This window comes from Colletotrichum abscissum (genome assembly GCF_030869225.1).
Source record: "Colletotrichum abscissum strain IMI 504890 chromosome Unknown Scaffold_8.1, whole genome shotgun sequence".
NCBI classification, from domain to species: domain Eukaryota; kingdom Fungi; phylum Ascomycota; class Sordariomycetes; order Glomerellales; family Glomerellaceae; genus Colletotrichum; species Colletotrichum abscissum.
The window spans coordinates 901372-920104 of NW_026850525.1; the positions used below are offsets into that span (position 1 = coordinate 901372).

At 52.9% G+C, this 18733-nt stretch overlaps 3 protein-coding genes across 3 annotated transcripts; 1 reads left to right on the top strand and 2 right to left on the bottom strand.

Annotated features, from left to right (window-relative positions):
- Nucleotides 1-5787: 5787 nt before the first annotated feature.
- On the top strand, nucleotides 5788-9947 carry CABS01_04293 (hsp90-like protein; the record flags this gene model as incomplete). The annotated part of the gene is made up of 4 exons (XM_060537664.1): nucleotides 5788-6631; nucleotides 6776-7869; nucleotides 7938-9440; nucleotides 9507-9947. 4 exons carry the CDS (start codon nucleotides 5788-5790, stop codon nucleotides 9945-9947), a joined length of 3882 nt encoding a protein of 1293 aa, XP_060390509.1.
- A 3212-nt stretch (nucleotides 9948-13159) lies between these two features.
- CABS01_04294 (uncharacterized protein) lies at nucleotides 13160-13794 on the bottom strand (the record flags this gene model as incomplete). Its single annotated transcript, XM_060537665.1, has 2 exons — nucleotides 13160-13391; nucleotides 13775-13794. 2 exons carry the CDS (start codon nucleotides 13792-13794, stop codon nucleotides 13160-13162), a joined length of 252 nt encoding a protein of 83 aa, XP_060390510.1.
- An 847-nt stretch (nucleotides 13795-14641) lies between these two features.
- Nucleotides 14642-15128, bottom strand: CABS01_04295 (uncharacterized protein; the record flags this gene model as incomplete). Its single annotated transcript, XM_060537666.1, has 2 exons — nucleotides 14642-14782; nucleotides 15042-15128. The coding sequence occupies 2 exons, from the start codon at nucleotides 15126-15128 to the stop codon at nucleotides 14642-14644; spliced, it is 228 nt and encodes a 75-aa protein (XP_060390511.1).
- Between the last annotated feature and the right edge of the window lie 3605 nt (nucleotides 15129-18733).

Sequence of the window (18733 nt, forward strand, 5' to 3'; positions counted from 1 at the left end):
TCCATTTCCAGCAGCCATGCAAGGCAAAGACAATGCTTTGGCTGCTCCATGAGCCTTGCCATGTGGCCGGCGCAAGACCTTGAGGTAAAGATGCCAGGAAACACCTAGCAACCTTTGTTACGAAAGCGCATGGCTTGAGTAGACCTCTTAATCTCAACGGTCACTGAGGGAAATGACCTGGGAATACCGCGAGCTAAAGATTGCTCTTCGCAAACGCAACCCAAAGTTGTCAATCGATTTTGAGCCCAGGCCTTTCCGTACCATGTTGGTAACGATTACGTACCCAATTGGGCTCGAAGCGCAGTCTCCAGGAACCACCAGTATGATCCAGATAATCATTGTTACGAATGTATATTGTATCTGCTAGCAAGGTTAACTCACGAGACAACGTCGGAGCTCAACGTCAACTCAATCAATATCAGAATCACTGTTACTGAATAGTGAAGGCGGTCTGGTCTGCTTGGTGTAGTCGGAAACTGTTCGGCTAGCACACCGCCCACAGTGACTTATATCATCGGTCAGGCGGTAGAAACAAGATGAAAAACGGGCTCATTGGCGCCTGTGTAATAACCAAGCTACTTGCATTAGACTGCGGCCTGTGAAGCGTCATGATTTGGTGGTAAAGCCTGTTGAATCGTGCTATAGCAGCTGTTTGTATGGCTTTGGCGTAAGGCACAACGAAGAAGCTCTCGGTGAGGTTCCTGCCAGTAAACCCAATCTGGTTAGCATACATGGCGGCAAAAGGTGCGTGGAAAATAGGGGTTCAGCGTTAAGCCCAGACCCATTCTCAGCCTCTGTTCTGAACAGTTCTTGGAAACTGCCGGGTGGCCGGTTGGGGTTTGAGGCGAGCAAAGGCGGGATGGTCAATGAAGTTCTAAACTGGAATTATCCAAGAAGGTCTTCGGGCTGGCTCAACCGACTCATCGACGACATCTTCGGAGAGACAGCGAGTTTGAGACTGGCATCGACCTCGTTTGTCCAGAAGTATTCTTGGACAAGCGATCGCTAGGCTAAGACCAAGAATGGGCATTCCCTGAGCAAGTAGCTTTCGCGAGTCAACGATTGCTCTCGATGCAGGGCGGCGTGGCTTGAGGTCGAATCAGATTAAAGACCTCGTGGACCACAGTGACGTCGATGGCTTGGGCTTCTCGGCAGGCGGCAGGCTCCAAGCATCCGTACTCGTCCCGCTGTGGATGTTAGGCTGTAGGACAAATGGTTTTGAGGCAGAGGCGTGCCGGTGCTAGGTGAGAAGATACAGAGTAATACGGGCCAGAAGCAGTGAGAAGCTCGGGCTGTCTTGGTTTCTGATGAGGACTGTTCGATGATTGTCAACCAGGCGGTGTCCTGAGGATCCGTCTCCGGGGAAAGAGCCACACGCGGGGGCGCGGTAGTAAGGGACGTTGAGCAATATGGGCTGCATGGGCTCATGGATTGGAGGCCTGAGATCTGGGATGGTCGAACTCTGGAGGGCATCCCGGCGATACGGTTGTAATGAAAGGACGAGCGACGCGAGATGTTGAAACGGACGAAGAAGGCATTGTGCGTCGATCTTTGGACGGCGTCCCGGACAGTCGTTCTTGACGGGTGGAAACCTTGAGAGCGGACCCTGACGATCGCAGTGGCTGCCTCTCAGACGGTGTCGTTCGTGGGCGTTAGTACCGTAGTGTGAAAGTCAGACGTTGAGAATGGGAGGGGAGTGGGCATCTATGACTCCCTGCAGGCTAGCAGACTGGCACACCGCACGCCTGGGCAGTGACCGGAGCAAACTTCAAGCTCAACCTCAAGACTAAAGTAACGGGCGGGGCGACGGACGGCGACTTGCCGAGCACTCAATGTTTTCGAGAAGTCCCCAAGTCCCCCAAGTTTTCCAAGGGACGTCGAGGGAAGTCAAAGAAAGTGTGTGGCTCCTTTCTTTTTTCGTTTGGGCGGAGGAAGATAGGAAGGTGCACCGTGTAAGAGGGGAAAGAGATTTGGGATCGGGATGGGACGACCGGACCCCTGACCTTGGACCCCTGGCACTTGCTTCACAGTGAGTTAGCTCGCACTTTCTTTCTTTTCTCTTCTTTCCCGCAGGAGCCCAGCGCAGGTGCAGGAAGGAGGCACATTTGGTAGCTGTAAGGTAAGAAAGATAAGTATCACGTGCGTGCTTATCTCTGGCACTGTCCATTTCACCTCATCGACGTCTCCAGCTCACGACACCTGAGTGCCATTATCCGCATCTATTTGTACTTTACCTGCAGATACGCACTATATTTGCCCGGCTGGCTTCTATCCGAGAGTACGACACTCAAGTAAGTGACAATAGACTACCTATCCCTTTACAAAGAGAAGCTTGACTAAGGGCATATTCGCCCTCTCCATCGTGGGAATCTCGATCTCGATATCAGCTGCTGAATCTGGAACTGGTTCCCAACTTCCCATGCTTGCGAACAATGCAGAGGAGAGAGATGAGGTTGGGGCAGGCAAACCAAGCACGGACATTCCCTGATGCACCATGTGACAGCCGGGCGGCTAGGCCTGTCCGGATTTATCGAATCTCGACTCCTCTCGACTCTCTGAACCGTGGACTTGCCCACTCTGCACCCGATCCTGGATCTGAAGCGGGCCGCGGAGGCATACCTTACCTAAGAAACTGTTGCCGTTCAAGTTTGTTGGTATTACCTAGTTGGTATCCCTATTACTGGCCTTCGGACACAGGCTTACAGCGGCTGGCCGCTCCACCATGTGCGGCACAGCGTAGCAGCTGCAGAGGGACAACGGCGAGGAGGAGCGAGCGCCGCAGGTTACCGTTGTGGAGACGAGAAGGGAATGCAAAGCAACGCTGTTGGTGGCCATGGGAGTCGGGTCAAATCGTGGATGGGGGCGGCCAGGAGCCTCCCGCCGTCACCTAGCTGAGAAATACTACCCTGCGATTCCACACGGAGACCATCGTCGCTACCAATCGCCGGTGCTCCAGCTCCGAAAACTCGTTGGATACACCGTACGGATACCCATGGTACCCTCGTGGTGTGGCAGCACGAGGGACGACGTCAACCTTGGAGAGGGTCTCAGGAAGTCTGGAGAGAAGCACCAAGTGGTGTTTTGTCTGCTCAGTCTTAAGACCCCTATTCCGTGAAAACCGAGGCGCAACTTTTTTGTGGAAGGAGAAGAAAGTCACCTCAACTTTCAAGCAAGCATCCATCCAACCAGGTTCTCCACCGTGGGCATATGCGTTGGTTTTCCCCACACCAATCGCGAAAGAAAACGGTTCTAGCCTGTCACGCCCGTCACATCCGTCCAGCACGCAGCGCTAGGCCGCCTCGGGAGCGTTGCTGTAAGTGCCCAAACAGCCACAAGCCACAGGACTCTATCCGTACAGTCCACGGATAGGCACCAAGTCTGTCGTTACTTTGCAGGTAGGCCACAGGAGAACACGCGCTGACAGACCAGGGTCGAGGGAGTAGCAATTAGCACTTCTGCATCCCTGCAGACCTCTACAGTGTGTATGTGGTTGGGTGTGATAGTGTAGTGTACGAAGAACGGATACGCCATTAGCACGTATCTCCCTTACGATACGGCTCTTTTTTGTCTCTCGCCTAGCAGATATTGGAGACTGGGCACGGGTACTGCTTGACTGCGTACAGATACATGTAGTGAAACATGCGGAAGCCCTTCGGCTCGAGGTTGACAGGATACGAAGACTGCGAGATGAGATACCAGGCAAGCCGCCTCAGCTAGGTGGTCAGGTGGCGGCAACGGTCGACATGGCCGAATGCGTGGACTCCAGACGGCAGAATCGCCAGACGAGGAGTAGACTCATTCCGACCGTCTGGACTAAGGTAGTTCCGGTTAGTCTGGCCCCCATATCATTCCTGTCAGTAAGGTACCAAGAGCCTAGGGGAGCGAAAGGACGGTGGAAAGGCGGTGGTCACGGAACTTTGAGATGCACGGATGGGCTGTTGAATCTGTCTCGTGCATCGACGGTTCCTAGTGTCTGTGATAGACGTGTGAACGGACTGGGCGAGAAGGCAGGCACACAGGCATTGGCTACTGAAATCGGCGTATGGAATATGGTCACTCCGTAGAGACCGATGAGACGCAGCGAGGCAGTGTTGCCCATCAATCAAGTGATAGATGAGAGGTGAGAGAAGGACGGATCGAGAGAGCATGTCCAATGCCCACGGGGAGCGTACGAGGCATTACCTTACCTATCCCTTGACCTGGGTAGGTACCTTGAGATACTTGTTCATCCTCCCACTGACGTTGCGAAAGACAAGCCGGGCTTGGAGGAGGAGGGGCACAACAGCCATTCAAGCCAATGTTCATCACTGAAATTGCCTACGACCTGGGACAAGCACACCGTCGACCTCTGACAATCCCCTTTGGGGCGTCGACGCTTGCGCTGGGTTAGGAAAGATGGTCGACCGATCACCATTCGTATTCCATGTCGGCCGCGGGCTGGAGGAGCGAATTGCTTTGCGCGAGAGAGTCCTTCGTGGCCCCCCTGACGGAAAACTGCCCCACATAGGCCCGTCTCATTCGCCGGGAACCTCTTGGGTGCTGCCGGGATTTACTTGACTCAGCATGTACCTCTTGCCGCAACTCTGGCGGCACAAAGTACACGCAAGGCTGGACCGACTTATACTAGCGCCGTCTCTTTGCCCCATCTCGCACCATCAAGCCTTCAGATGTATTTCTCAAGTACCTGCTCCACGAGGTACCGAGTACGGGGGAGCCTCTCCTCCATCTTTGGTGATCCCAGGCGTATTGCAGCTCACCGTCTAGGCGTAGAATCTACATCTTGATGCAACGATTTTCGATGCGCATCCCGAGTACCGACTACGTGTCTACCCTATCAGCCTATCAATCCACCTACCTGATGGCGATGTACACACGGAGACGGTGCCGATGAATCTCTCTCTCCCTGAACGTTCAGTATCCAACCAGCGACATGTTAACCAAATAGCGCCAATCATGCAAAGGGGAAACAGCAGTGAGCGGGAGAAGGGAAAATCCAAGTGTTGCGCCAGAAGGACCATTCGTCCTACGACCAATTCACCGTTCGCCTCGTCGACCAATCTTGCTCCCCACCTCTGCTCCCAAGCATCCCCCCTCGCCGTCCCATCCCACCCCAATCCCTACATCCGCCCTCCTTAACCCGCTGTGGTATCCGTCCAACCCCCGGTCCAAGGTACTTCATGTTCCGCCTTATCTCCTCTTCACCTACGAATACTCCGGAGCGCTGTACTTCCTTCGTAGTAGTTCTTCACTCTCGCTCTGTTCTGCTCTTTTGCGACCTCTAGCCTCTAGTAGCTCACTTGTCCTACCTTATCCGCCTGACCACTTTCGGGGCGTGTCTCCTCGCTATTTGCTCGCCTCGTTGCTTTTTTTTTCTCTCCTCATCCTCTTGCTTCATATTGCCAACCCACCAACACCACCTCTTCTTTACTCCCTCCCCTTCCCAACTTCCCCCCAAATCACCTTCGCTCCGCAGAAGAAAAAAAAGACAGGAGCACCATCGTCTTTGACACATCGGGTCGACGAGATTCGAGCGAGTGTTGAACGACTTGGCATCTGACCAACAGCTACCGGTTTTCGATATTCACATTGGTTCCAGGCCTTCACTGAGCTAATATGCTGCTGGTTGACCACAACTCTTCTTGATCTATACCCGCCCGCCGTTTCCCGTCCAAACTCTCCAGCCTCGGCCTACATATTTTCAACCACCCACGAACCCCGCCTCACAACATCACAAGCAGCGTCTTCTCTGCTCTGCTTGCAGATTCAACCCACAGACAATAATTCAACATGGTCGACGACTCAGCATTGGCCGCTGCCGCGGCCATTGTGCAATCCCTTGCCGCTGATGGCACGACGCCAATGTCCCTTCCCTTCAAGGTTGATGCGCGGATCGAGCTCCCAGGTCGAGATACCCCCGCCAAGCGAAGCCTCGAGAACGAGCTTGCCAAGCTTGCCCAAAGAATCGAAAAGCTCGAGAGTCGAGCCCACGCCTCTGTAGCTTTCCCGGAAACGCCCAACGAAATCCACGGTTCCCTCTTTGGCGACGATTCCGACGGCGCATCACCATCATCCTCCAACAGCCGCACTGTTGCCGCCGGGCCCACCAAGTTCCAACGCGAAGGTACCGCCACAGCCGATCCGAGCCTCGCAGACAGCCCGCTGACTGACGAAGCCTTGGAGAGCTTGCAAGAGAAGGTACTTGACCAGGAGAAAGGAATTTCTAGCGCGAGACAGGAAATCAGCAGCGTGTCCGCCCAGCTCCTTGAGCAAAAGGAACTCCAGGAACAGGCTTTCTTCAAGATCGAACAAGAGAGAGTTGCGACTCTGGAGCGGGAACTATGGAAGCACCAAAAGGCGAACGAGGCCTTCCAGAAAGCCCTGCGAGAGATTGGTGAGATCGTCACAGCCGTTGCGCGCGGAGACCTTTCCAAGAAGGTCCGCATGAACACCGTCGAAATGGACCCTGAAATTACCACGTTTAAACGGACAATCAACACTATGATGGATCAGCTACAGGTTTTCTCAAGCGAAGTCTCCCGCGTCGCCCGCGAGGTCGGAACCGAGGGTTTGCTCGGCGGACAGGCTCGCATCGAGGGTGTCGACGGTACTTGGAAGGAGTTGACGGACAATGGTGCGCCTAGATTGTGGCCCATGATTTTGATTGAGTCTCTCTGCTAACCAATTATTCCAGTCAACGTTATGGCCCAAAATCTCACAGATCAAGGCAAGTAATTACGCGCAAATCGCAATCTTGAACCCTACTAACAACCCGCAGTGCGAGAAATCGCATCGGTAACCACTGCTGTCGCCCACGGTGACCTGACCAAGAAGATCGAACGCCCCGCCAGAGGAGAAATCCTGCAACTGCAACAAACGATCAACACCATGGTAGACCAACTGAGAACATTTGCCTCCGAAGTCACTCGAGTAGCTCGCGATGTAGGAACTGAAGGTATCCTTGGTGGCCAAGCCGACGTCGAGGGAGTCAAAGGCATGTGGAATGAACTAACGGTCAACGTCAACGCAATGGCAAACAACTTAACGACACAAGTACGAGACATCATCAAGGTAACAACTGCTGTGGCCAAGGGCGACCTTACACAAAACGTACAAGCGGATTGCAGGGGAGAAATCTTTGATCTCAAGTCTACTATCAACTCCATGGTGAAGCAACTCCAGCAATTTGCCCGCGAGGTGACCAAGATTGCCCGAGAGGTAGGAACGGAAGGCAGGCTTGGTGGCCAAGCCACTGTTCATGATGTCGAAGGAACCTGGAGAGATCTCACCGAGAACGTCAACGGCATGGCCATGAACTTAACGACACAAGTGCGCGCAATTGCCAAGGTCACAACGGCTGTGGCGAACGGCGACCTTACGGAGAAGATAAGAGTACCCGTCCGAGGTGAAATTCTCGATCTGAAGAATACTATCAACACCATGGTGGACCGCCTCGGCACTTTCGCCTTTGAGGTTAGCAAGGTAGCCAGGGAAGTCGGCACTGACGGCACGCTCGGCGGACAAGCCCAGGTCGACAACGTGGAAGGCAAATGGAAGGATCTCACCGAAAATGTCAACACCATGGCCTCAAATCTTACGATACAGGTCCGCAGTATCTCGACCGTCACCCAAGCCATTGCCAATGGCGACATGAGCCAGAAGATTGAGGTTGAAGCCCAAGGAGAAATACTCGTCCTTAAAGAAACGATAAACAACATGGTTGACAGGCTTTCCAATTTCTGTAATGAAGTGCAAAGAGTGGCCAGAGACGTCGGTGTCGACGGCAAGATGGGCGCGCAAGCAGATCCTGCCGGCTTGAAGGGTCGTTGGCGCGAGATCACGACTGATGTGAATACCATGGCTAGTAATTTGGTAAGTGCGGAGCAGTCTATGACATTGGGTCTTTGCGTTACACAACCGACGACTGACTGCTTCATTAGACAACTCAAGTGCGTGCATTTTCAGACATTACGAACTTGGCAACAGACGGAGACTTCACGAAACTTGTCGAAGTGGAAGCTTCGGGCGAAATGGACGAACTCAAACGAAAGATCAATCAGATGGTGTCCAATCTACGGGACAGTATCCAGAGGAATACACAGGCTCGTGAGGCGGCAGAGCTGGCCAACAAAACGAAATCCGAGTTCCTGGCAAATATGTCTCACGAAATTCGTACACCCATGAACGGTATTATCGGCATGACGCAGCTGACGCTAGACACGGACTTGACACAATATCAGCGAGAGATGTTGAATATTGTTAACAGTCTGGCGAACAGTCTACTCACCATCATTGACGACATTCTAGATTTGTCCAAGATCGAGGCACGCAGGATGGTTATAGAAGAGATCCCGTACACTTTACGAGGAACGGTATTCAATGCTCTCAAAACACTGGCAGTCAAGGCAAACGAGAAGTTCCTCGACCTCACCTACCGTGTCGACAGCTCCGTGCCGGATCACGTCATTGGAGATTCATTCCGTCTTAGGCAGATTATTCTGAACCTGGTCGGAAACGCCATCAAATTCACGGAACACGGCGAAGTCAGTCTGACTATTAAGAAGGCCGATCCTGTTGTTTGGGCATGCGGTCCTGACCAGTACGCTATCGAATTCATCGTTACGGACACAGGTATTGGCATTGCCGCGGATAAGCTTGACCTCATTTTCGACACTTTCCAACAGGCCGACGGCTCAATGACAAGAAAGTTTGGCGGAACCGGTCTCGGACTGTCAATCTCGAAGCGCCTTGTTAAGCTCATGGGCGGCGACTTGTGGGTTAAGAGCCAACATGGTCAAGGCAGTGAGTTCCACTTTACGTGTCGAGTGCGCTTGTCGGATCTCGGCGTCGAGATCATCGAGAAGCAAATCAAGCCGTACAAGGGTCACGAGGTTCTCTTTGTCGACAAGTCGCAATCTGGCTACGGAGAGCAGATCGAGACAATGCTGTCTTTGATTGGCCTCAAGCCCGTTGTTGTCGAGTCGGAGAAGAACCCCATCCTCACCAGCGTTCGCGACGCTCAGGCGATGCCGTACGATGTCATTATTGTCGACTCCATCGATACCGCCAGGAGGCTCAGATCCGTGGACGACTTCAAGTACCTACCCATCGTTCTTCTGGCGCCTGTCGTTCACGTGAACCTCAAGTCATGCCTGGACTTGGGTATCACATCATACATGACGACACCCTGCACTGCTGTGGATCTCGGCAACGGCATGATTCCTGCTCTCGAGAACCGCGCGACCCCGTCTCTGGCCGACAACACCAAATCGTTCGAGATTCTTCTCGCGGAAGACAACCGGGTCAACCAGAGACTTGCTGTTAAGATTCTCGAAAAGTACCACCACGTGGTTACAGTTGTTGGCAACGGTCTCGAGGCTGTTGAGGCCATCAAGGCGAAGAAGTTTGACGTTATTCTCATGGATGTTCAGATGCCAATCATGGTGAGTCCCGAAATTTCTATTACTACTTGACCATCTTTGATAGCAAGCTAATCTCACTCCCAACAGGGCGGTTTTGAGGCAACAGGCAAGATTCGTGAGTACGAGCGCAGCCTGGGCTCGCATCGTACTCCCATTATTGCTTTGACGGCCCACGCCATGATGGGTGATCGCGAGAAATGCATCCAGGCACAGATGGACGAGTACTTGTCGAAGCCTCTGCAGCAGAACCACCTGATCCAGACCATTCTCAAGTGTGCGACCCTCGGCGGTCAGCTCCTGGAGAAGAATCGGGAGAGGGATATGGCTCAGCAGTCGAGAGTCAAGGCAAGCTCCAACGAGCATCCTCAGTCTCATCTTCGCCCGCCTCTGGAGACCCGATCCTTCACTTCAAAGGAACCAATCATGGGACCCAGTCCAGCCAGCCCAGCAGTGGCAACGGCAGACCAGGAAGACCCCATCTCTAGGGCACGTAAAGGCCTTTCCGACTCGCGCAGCCTTACAAGCTAACTTGGTTTCTTGTTCGTGCGCGCAGCTACTACTGAGGTCACATAGTTCCTAACTGGGATGTGCAGGGACAGGCTCAGAAAAAACGCAAGTGGAACCCCGAGTAAACCACATTCGACTGACATCGTTTTCGATGAAATACCCCAAGAGATACAAGATCATTGATGGATACAACACGCACATCGTCGCTTCCCCATCCTACCTTTCACTCGACACTCTTACACGTACACCAAATCACATACGCTACAGCCCGCTCGCCCCCTTTTAGTGGCTGAAAGCTTCTCAACATAGAAGAGCAAAGCAGCTTTCGAGATTTCACATAGTGGGTTCGTGTGCAGCAATTTTCGCCCACATAGAGAGAGCAGCTAGGCTTGTGGGTTGGTTCACGGGAGGAATTTCCAAGATGGGCTTTGCATACAGAAGGGCCAGGCAGGGCAACATTTGGGCTCTGAAGGCCGTTGGGGAGTTTTCGTTTTTGACTTTTTTCATCATCATCAAAGGGGCAAAGTGCAGGGTGTCAACGCTGTCGCCCTTCTCTACCGTTTGTTTACCTTCCCATTGTAGTTTTACATTTATTGCTCAGGCTTGACAAGGAGAAACACACCTACCACACAGCCAGTACATGAGACGGCTAAGCTTTGTGCTTTCTTCTTCTTAGGGGCGTCAGTAGTCGAGGTCGATGATTCTGGCCACGACATTGGTCTCCTTGGGAATAAGCATAGAAGGTCAATAGCCAGGGCCAAAGAGAGGTGGATCTGGGAATTTTCATCATCAATGAGATCAAGGTACTAGCAACAAGGGCGTCTATTGGGTATAGGGTTGGGACAGAAGACTTTACATCGTTTGATATTAAAGAGGCCCGATCGACTTGGTCGGGCTGGATACCCAGACTTGTATTGCTCCCCTCTGTGACACTCGAAGTTTGTGAGACGGCTACGTGATGATTTCTTCTTCAAGGAGATATGCAGCTGGCTGTTTGTTCTGTTCTTGATGGGGTATTATGACATCTTGGGTTATCTAACTTGCCCTCTTGTACGACCCCCCCAAAGACTATCTCTTACATTCTTCCCACTCTTGAGAAGCCATCTCGGCCCTGATAAACTTTCCACGTGGGCAAGTCATTGTATTTCTTTTCCACATCATTCTATATCTCATGTCTTGCGCGCAGTGTGCCTACCTAAGACAGAAGGCTCAAATGTCAAAGCGAACTCCTTGCAAACAACCATGAGCAAAATTTCTGCCCCGAATTTCGTTGAAAGTTTTACCAACAGGACGATGTGACGTGAACACACTCCGCAAAAGACGTTTGAAAGCAAGATTGACATCAGCATTATGAGACAAGGGGGAAAAATCTCTTTGCAGGGCCGGTAGATGGTGTCAACAATCGTTCTTCAACGAGGCTGACTAGGTTTTTTCCCTTCCTTCTCTTACTCCCCCCCGTCAATCAACGTTACCGCCGTTTACCGCCCAATCCATGATGATCCATGGACGTCTCCGCTATCATCACTACCCTTATTTCGACGCCGCTGCGAGAATATCCGCGAGTATAAGAGCCCCTTGTATGGTAAACGGTTAAATCTACAACGTAACGCTATTGAAGACGAAAAGCATGGGAAAGGCTTGTAACACTTCTAGTCTTTCTACCCAGACAACCCAATTTTACACTTCACATCCTTGTTTCTGTACAACGATATATTTACGGCCGAGAGCTATCAAAAACTGTTCCATTACCATCATCAAGGGGGCAAAAGGGAGCCAGTAGCCTCCTCAACGGGGAGGAAAAGTAAACAAGCACATGAGGAAAGCAAACCCACCCGCAACATAACTTGATACCCAATGTCACTTATCACACCCGATTGGGCCGGGGAACGGTAATGGGCACCCAAAATACACACATACGAATACATATGCATGGGTACACCAGCACAAGTTAGAGCCGCCGCCACATCTAAGGATCTACGTACAGACCGTCTCCAGCCGTGCCAGCCCAAAACCCATCGTCACTCTGCTAGCCGGGCTCTCTCTCTCTCTCTCTCCTCCATCACGATCTCACCAAGAATAACAACAATAAAAACGGAGCGTTTGATCCGGAGGCTGGGACTATACACCGTTTTAATCGGGAGTCCATTGTCGATTCACCCCCAAATCGGCTTCACGTCTCTCACTTCTCATTCGTTGACCGATGATCTGCGTGTCAGGAACGGCCGTTGGAGTCCCCTCCCCCCGCCGTTCGGATAACCCTGCGAATTGCGAGGGGGGTTTCCTCCGCGTGGAAGGGGGGTTCGAACGTCCGTCCATACATGTCGGCCGAGTCCCTTCTGGCCCTTTGAGTGAGACGCATACGGGGACGGGGGGTGCAAGGGAAGCAAGGAGGTGAGGAAGGAGGTTATGCTCCTGTCTAGACAATCACACACACACACTACCGCACTACCACACTATATCCGTACGCACACCGACACAACATTAAAAACATTTCAATCACATTTTAATCCATGCATCACCAAGTTCTAGACCCTCTTCAAAGGATGAAAAAGGAGAGAAAAGTTGAGTGGTTCCTAGGACATGTAGATAGCAATAAGCGAGTGGCAAAAGCCGTCTAAATCCGGCAATGCTGCGCGCAGTTTCGCCTTCGCCTCCCCCCGGTTTGCCCCAATCTCGATAACTTCCCATCCCCTATTCGTACTGTGAGAAAGAAGAAGGACGTCCATGCCATGTACCTTCCTCTCCCTCTCCTATGTGAAGCCCGAGAGAAAAAGAGGAAAAAGTCACCACGTGTGCGCGGATACATCAATGGGGGCATTGCGATATACGACGGGATGCGGTCGGTGAGAATGTATATGATAGGTCAAGGTCGGGGGCAAGAGGGAAAAATCCGCTAATACACGTGTTGAGGGCAACCCTGATCCCTAGCATGGATCGTCGTGCCTGGGGCATGCAGGCGCCCATTCTTCGCCACCTTTTGGTCTTGTCACAAACCCCAGAATTCGCTTCCATGCGGAACCGCAAAGGGCAAAGAATACGATGCAATGCAAATGCAATAGGGATGGGTCCCGGGTCCAGAACATCGTGGCACCGTGAGTTCGTGACACCGCAACTAAATGCTGACTGACCCTTTCACGATGCGGCCGTCGAATGTGTGTGTACCCAGCCACAGACCAGTGCCTAATAGCCGGCGACGGCGGCGGCGCCGCATCGTCAAAAAGGTAGATCTGGATCTAGGCTTTCTTCGCCGCTTCGGGAGACTTGGACTCGGAGCTCTGGGTTCCGGAGTTGGGGGTTTTGGCGAGGACCGTGTCGTCCGGCTTCTTCGCATCTTGGCCGGGCGGTGGTGCCACAGTGCCGTCCTCGTTGGGCTCTTGAGCCGATTCGAACGCGGCTAGCAGTGCATCAAGTCGACCCTCGAGGTTCGTCAAGTTGGCCTCGAGTGCGCTGGCCGCCTGCTCGCCTCTGTATGCGATTTGGGGTTAGCCCAAATTCTCCCCAAAAGAATGGCGTGTATGACAGCGGTCACGAGGGCGTATTTCAATGGGTAACGAAACATGGGAATTCATCTTCTCGGTCCTGCCGCTTGGCTAGACCCCGGCGGGGAGCAAGGGGAAGTGCAGTAGCCCCTAAAGTCTGGCGATGCATATAGTATTTGGGCGTGATCTGACAACGGTCCCGGGCGTCGCGAAGTGCTCATGGGCTGAGACTGGATGTGGGCGTTAGGCTTGGAGGTGAAAGATGCTCAAGGCCGTATTCGTCTCTAGGCTTGCGGTGCCAGCGGATAGTCTAGGCCAAAGGGAGGGTCTAGAACTTCAACGATATGGGCTTTCTGCGGAAGCGGTAACCGAAAGCCATCGTCGCACATGGGTTTTTGGAATAGCGAATGGGAGAGTGCCGGACCACAACCCGTCCAGCACCCTGCCTCAGATCGAGCGATAAAATCGCGTGTCTCGCTTCAATGCGACATCCCCCATAGAGGTTATCGCGGGCAAAGCGACCAGAGGAATGCTAGGTCGTGGATGGCCCTCTTCGCTAGAACAGGAACCCGCAGAGCCGAAAATGTAAGAATGCCGGCGGTTATGAGCCGGGGGAAAAAAAATCTCTGGCTAGATTTCGAGTCTATGCCGGATCGAGCAAAATCCGACGCCAATTCGAAAAGAGTCCAAGGCTGAGAACGCCATTCGCAAAAAAGGGGAATTTGCACCAGGTGGAAAGGTTTGGTGATGTCTTGCCCACGAACGAATGAATGTGAGCACAGGCGCCGCGGCCGCTGTTGTGCCACACCAGGATCCGTGGGAAAAGCTGGGCCAGACTGCTGAGTACCGTATGGTAGGTATCCGACGCGATACGCTCTCCCTCGGGGGTTGCAGCTTCGGAGGCAGCTCCGACTCGTTCAGGGTGCAAACATGCCATTCTCAACATTGTGGTGAGTGAAGCAGGGAGAGGGGCGTCTCATTCCCTCACACCATGGGCGCGAGGACAAGAGGTGCTGACACTCAGCTCGCAGACGACGAGAGTGGGGGGGCAGAGTAACAGGAAGGAAGGGAAAATACTCGTCAAATGAGCGTACCTTAGCAGGTCCTTGTAGGCCTAGAACGTGCCCCGAACGTGGTCAGCCCTGGAACAGTCTAGGTAGGGGGGTTTTCCCATCCGATGCCACCCCCTTCTGCCCTCACCATGCCCTCTCCTCCTCTCCTCTCCTCTGCAGCAAGTTACAGCGTGCACCACCAGGCAAGTTCCCAGCCGCTCCGTATGTACGAGCGGAGGACAGCGGAGCTGACAACGGGCTTGCCAAAGGCGGATGGTGCAGTACTCAGCGAGGTGACTGGGGGAGGAGAGACGGAGTGAGGCATCTAGGGGCGGAACGAGAGATTGCGAAAGAGAGAGACGGAGAAGGGAAGGATGGGAAACGCAGGGGAGATGGTAAACCGAGGCAGAGAAAGACGGGCAAAAAACCACCTTTGGGACCGCGGTTGAGCCTAAGGCTCTACGCCTTTCAGCGCGATCCGCTCAGGTGTCCCCAGGCCCCTTGCTGTGTCGGGGTCCCAAGACAAAACCAAACCGCCTTGCAGAATTGTAGGCAACGGGATAACATTAACAACACACACGTACCTGGGCAATGTTATCCACAGACGAGTCGCCATCGGGCCCGGTCGTTGTCGGGGAGGCGGACTCGGGCGCCTTGGACGTTGGGGCCATGTTCGGAAGATGGTGATGAGCGGGCGAATCAAAAGGGTGAGAAAATAAAAAGCTGCCCTGAGAAAAACAAAAGGGGAGAAGATAGTGGCCTGATTTGGGGGTCTTAATGGGAGGGGTCGCCCTCTTTTTTTAATCCTCCACCGATCCAACCCTTTGTCGATATCGTGGATTGCCCGTTCCCGTACCCTGGTATGCGTGTCGTAATGGTGGGAAATGCGGATACTAGGCGTCTTTTTTTGCGCCGCCTTCTCGTGATGTTTTGCCGTTGACGAGTCGTCAATACGCTGTTGAATACTTGGTAATACTTTTGTTGTAGCTTTGTTAGTGATTTGCTCTGGCCAAGGTAGGGCGACAAGCGTGCGTGGATTCCCGGCCTGGGGGACCGGTTCTTCTCTGGGTGGCTCAGCGTACCAGATGACCCGGAATTCGGTAATGCCGAATGAAAGGCGATAATTCGGTGTCGTGTGTCAGGGGATAGATGATATTGAATGTTCCTGGGATGGATGTATGGGATTTTGTAGTGTAGGGTCTCGAGACGTCCGTAGATTCAACGGCGTGTCGTCGATAGGCGGCAGAAACACGCGGTCACTCGAACCCCTCACACTCACCTGGGAAAGACGCACGGTGCCCAAGGCTTACCTAATCACGAGCGTTACGGGCCTACGAGAACTAGAGAAACTCACAGTCTCTTCACGCTGCGCTTGTTAGACATTGAACTCTCTGCCAATCACAACGTCACCCGGTGGCCCAGATCGTCTAGTTGGTTAGGATGATACGTTGTGGTTCTTCTATACAGCGATCCGTGTTGACGGCGGTTCGAATCCGCCTCTGGGCACTAATACTTTTGCTGGATGGCTCTTCGTGGACTTAAACATCGCTGTTCAGCCTCAACTTTTGCTAACCACAGCGAGGAGGTTGCCCAGTGTATGGGAAACGAGTAAGTAGCGTCGCAATGTGGTATCACGATCATGTCTACATCGCAATGACCCGTGCATCTTCGGATGCGTTGTTACTACAACAGTACTACCTGGGGCACAGGTGCGAAATAATAGTGCGAGGGTTGTCAAACTATCGCGGTAATTTCGGCCTGATTGTCCCCAAATCGAACATGGTCAATATGACTGTCGGTGCCTTGATCTTGAGCCGGGAATACCATTTCCGTCCTCGTGATGATGGGAAGTCGACTTTTGATTCCGATTCCATTACAGAATGCAGATTCATCCCACCCGTGGCCCACTCAATATTGGGGGGTGCACCGCCGCACCGTTGGCAAGAAAGTATCGTTGCCAAGCTAAGCTTCGGGAACCAGGTTGATTGATTTGATCCGAAGCGTGCTGTTGCCTGCAAGCTGCCCCCCTCCTAACGTCCTCCATACGCAAAACCTGGAAACCTGCCGACAGGTTACCACTGCAGAATCAAAGCAGGGCCGATGCAGCCAGAAAGCCAGAGGGTCGTGTTATATTGAACTGGGCAGCTGGTAGCGGGAAATTCTTCCAGACTTATGCTTGTGGCTGCCATGGTTTGCTTCACTTTCGAATGGGATGGTACCTTGCGATGGGAGGCAGGTAGGAAGGCACGGACAGGCCTTGAACAGACATATTGTTCGAGGCCCGTGTGAGTCAGAGAGGATCTTGACATCCATTTGCAATGTTGTTACGGTAGATGGAATTCCAATTCCGGCTCTCCTGCCGATATTCAGTAGACGGACGTGAAAGGCGGGTTCGATGGTTGACAGCTCGCCCGTGAGTTGTTGTTGTTGTTTCTTCTTCGTAGACATGACTGGGGAAAGTGAGGTCATCCCTCTACCTTACTTTCCGTCCCTACTACGATAGCATTAGATAACCATGGGGCAAGCAGGGCGAGTGAAGAAAGGATGGGATGCTGAGCCATAGCTTGGGTTCCCCCGTTGCAAGTACAGCACTGAGTCTGTTGTCTTCACAAAGCTACCCGAGTATTTGTACCTGATGTAGGTACCTCACGTCACCTTATGGAATGCGGCAGGTGGCTGTACAGTCAAAGGTCTCGAGGTACCGCCTACTTCGCAGGAAGTGTCCTGGCGCTAACCCCACTTGGGCGCGGTGGACCGCACCGGAAACTGTCAACATTCCCTTCCTAAACCCCCTACAGGCACTCGCTGCGCTGGGAAAGAACCCCCAACTAGCTTTTCCGGGTGTTCCTTCTTTCTTTTTCTTTTTTTCGATGGCGCCGCACACTTCCAGATGCCAACCAAAACCCCATCCCATCCCGATCGGACTTTTGCAGTGTCTGATCAGTAAAAAAACAATGACATCGGATCCCAAATACCCAAACCCAGTGCTTTCTGACGCACTGGCGGCGGTCCAATCTCTCTCACTCTTGGTGGCATTTTGCTCAATCTCGATGACTGGGAAATGGGCGTTCGCGATCGAGATGTTGGAATTCACCGTGTCGCAGTCAATGGAACCTTGTTCGCACACCCATCATCACAACCCTCAAATGATCCCATCCCTCTGTCCATCCATGTGCCCTCCTCCGTAACTTACGGTTCCGCCCTGGATGAGTTCAGCCAAATCCAGTCCCGTCTCGTTCCTTGCTTTGCTCGCTCACTGCAAAGTCATGCTTTTGTGCGCCTGCGCCTACGTTACGCTTGTATGGACAGTCTTGTACAGATACACTTGTACCTAGTAGAAGTCTAGACCCTCTCGCCAACCAGCGTGCCAGCAGCCCAGTGTCTGGGCATGCCCGCGCAAGAACAGCATCAGCCCTGTCGCCTTTGCTTCCCATGGTGATCGTATGTGCCGTCTGCGATCGTATGCTCGAATGCCCAGTGACGATATCCCTCAACCAGACCTGCAGGCAATGCACAAACATCGACGATTCCCTTCCCCTTCGCGCGCAAGACTGTCTTGTCTTCTCCTACCTCTTCCCAGTCTCTCACGCCCACAGTATCCGTTCTCTCGGTGTCTAGACCAGCCGGTGGCTACTGTCAGCCCATTTGCTGCCCGCTAATCTTCAGATTCGTATCTTCGATGAAACTTTGGCCCATGAGCTCCTTACAGTTTGTTGCAACTTATCGTCATTCGGCGACGTAGAAGGGATCCAACAAGATCCAGTTGGTCCGAGGTTGTCGGTTCCGCAAACCTCGTGCTGCATCAAATCTACGTCACGGCGGGACGTCCATATCGAAGGTTGGGTCGGGAGGTGACTAGCGCGTCGATGCTCTGTAACACTGCCATTAGGCATGTAGGTAGCACGTTCCACGGCGAAACCCTCCGTCGTCCATTGGAGCACACGGATAGATCAACGCCCTCCGCAGCGGGAGCCCATGGCCATGTCGTGTTCTCCGTATGGAAATTTGAAGAGGTGAGATAATTATTCGTGCCGGTGCGAGTGCTGGCCATGGGTATTAGCATATTGAAACAAGATATCCGTACTCCGTTGAGTCCGTACTTCGTGCTGCTATTTCAGAACCCTCAATTTACCAGCTTCTATCACCTTTCAACATCGCAACACGGACCACGTCGATCCAGTCAATGCTCCGTCGTCGACAAGCTTGAATATGGCCATGGGTGTTGTTTTCTGATGGTCTGGCGCGTTTTCGCGTATTTGGTGCTGCAGCGTGCTAC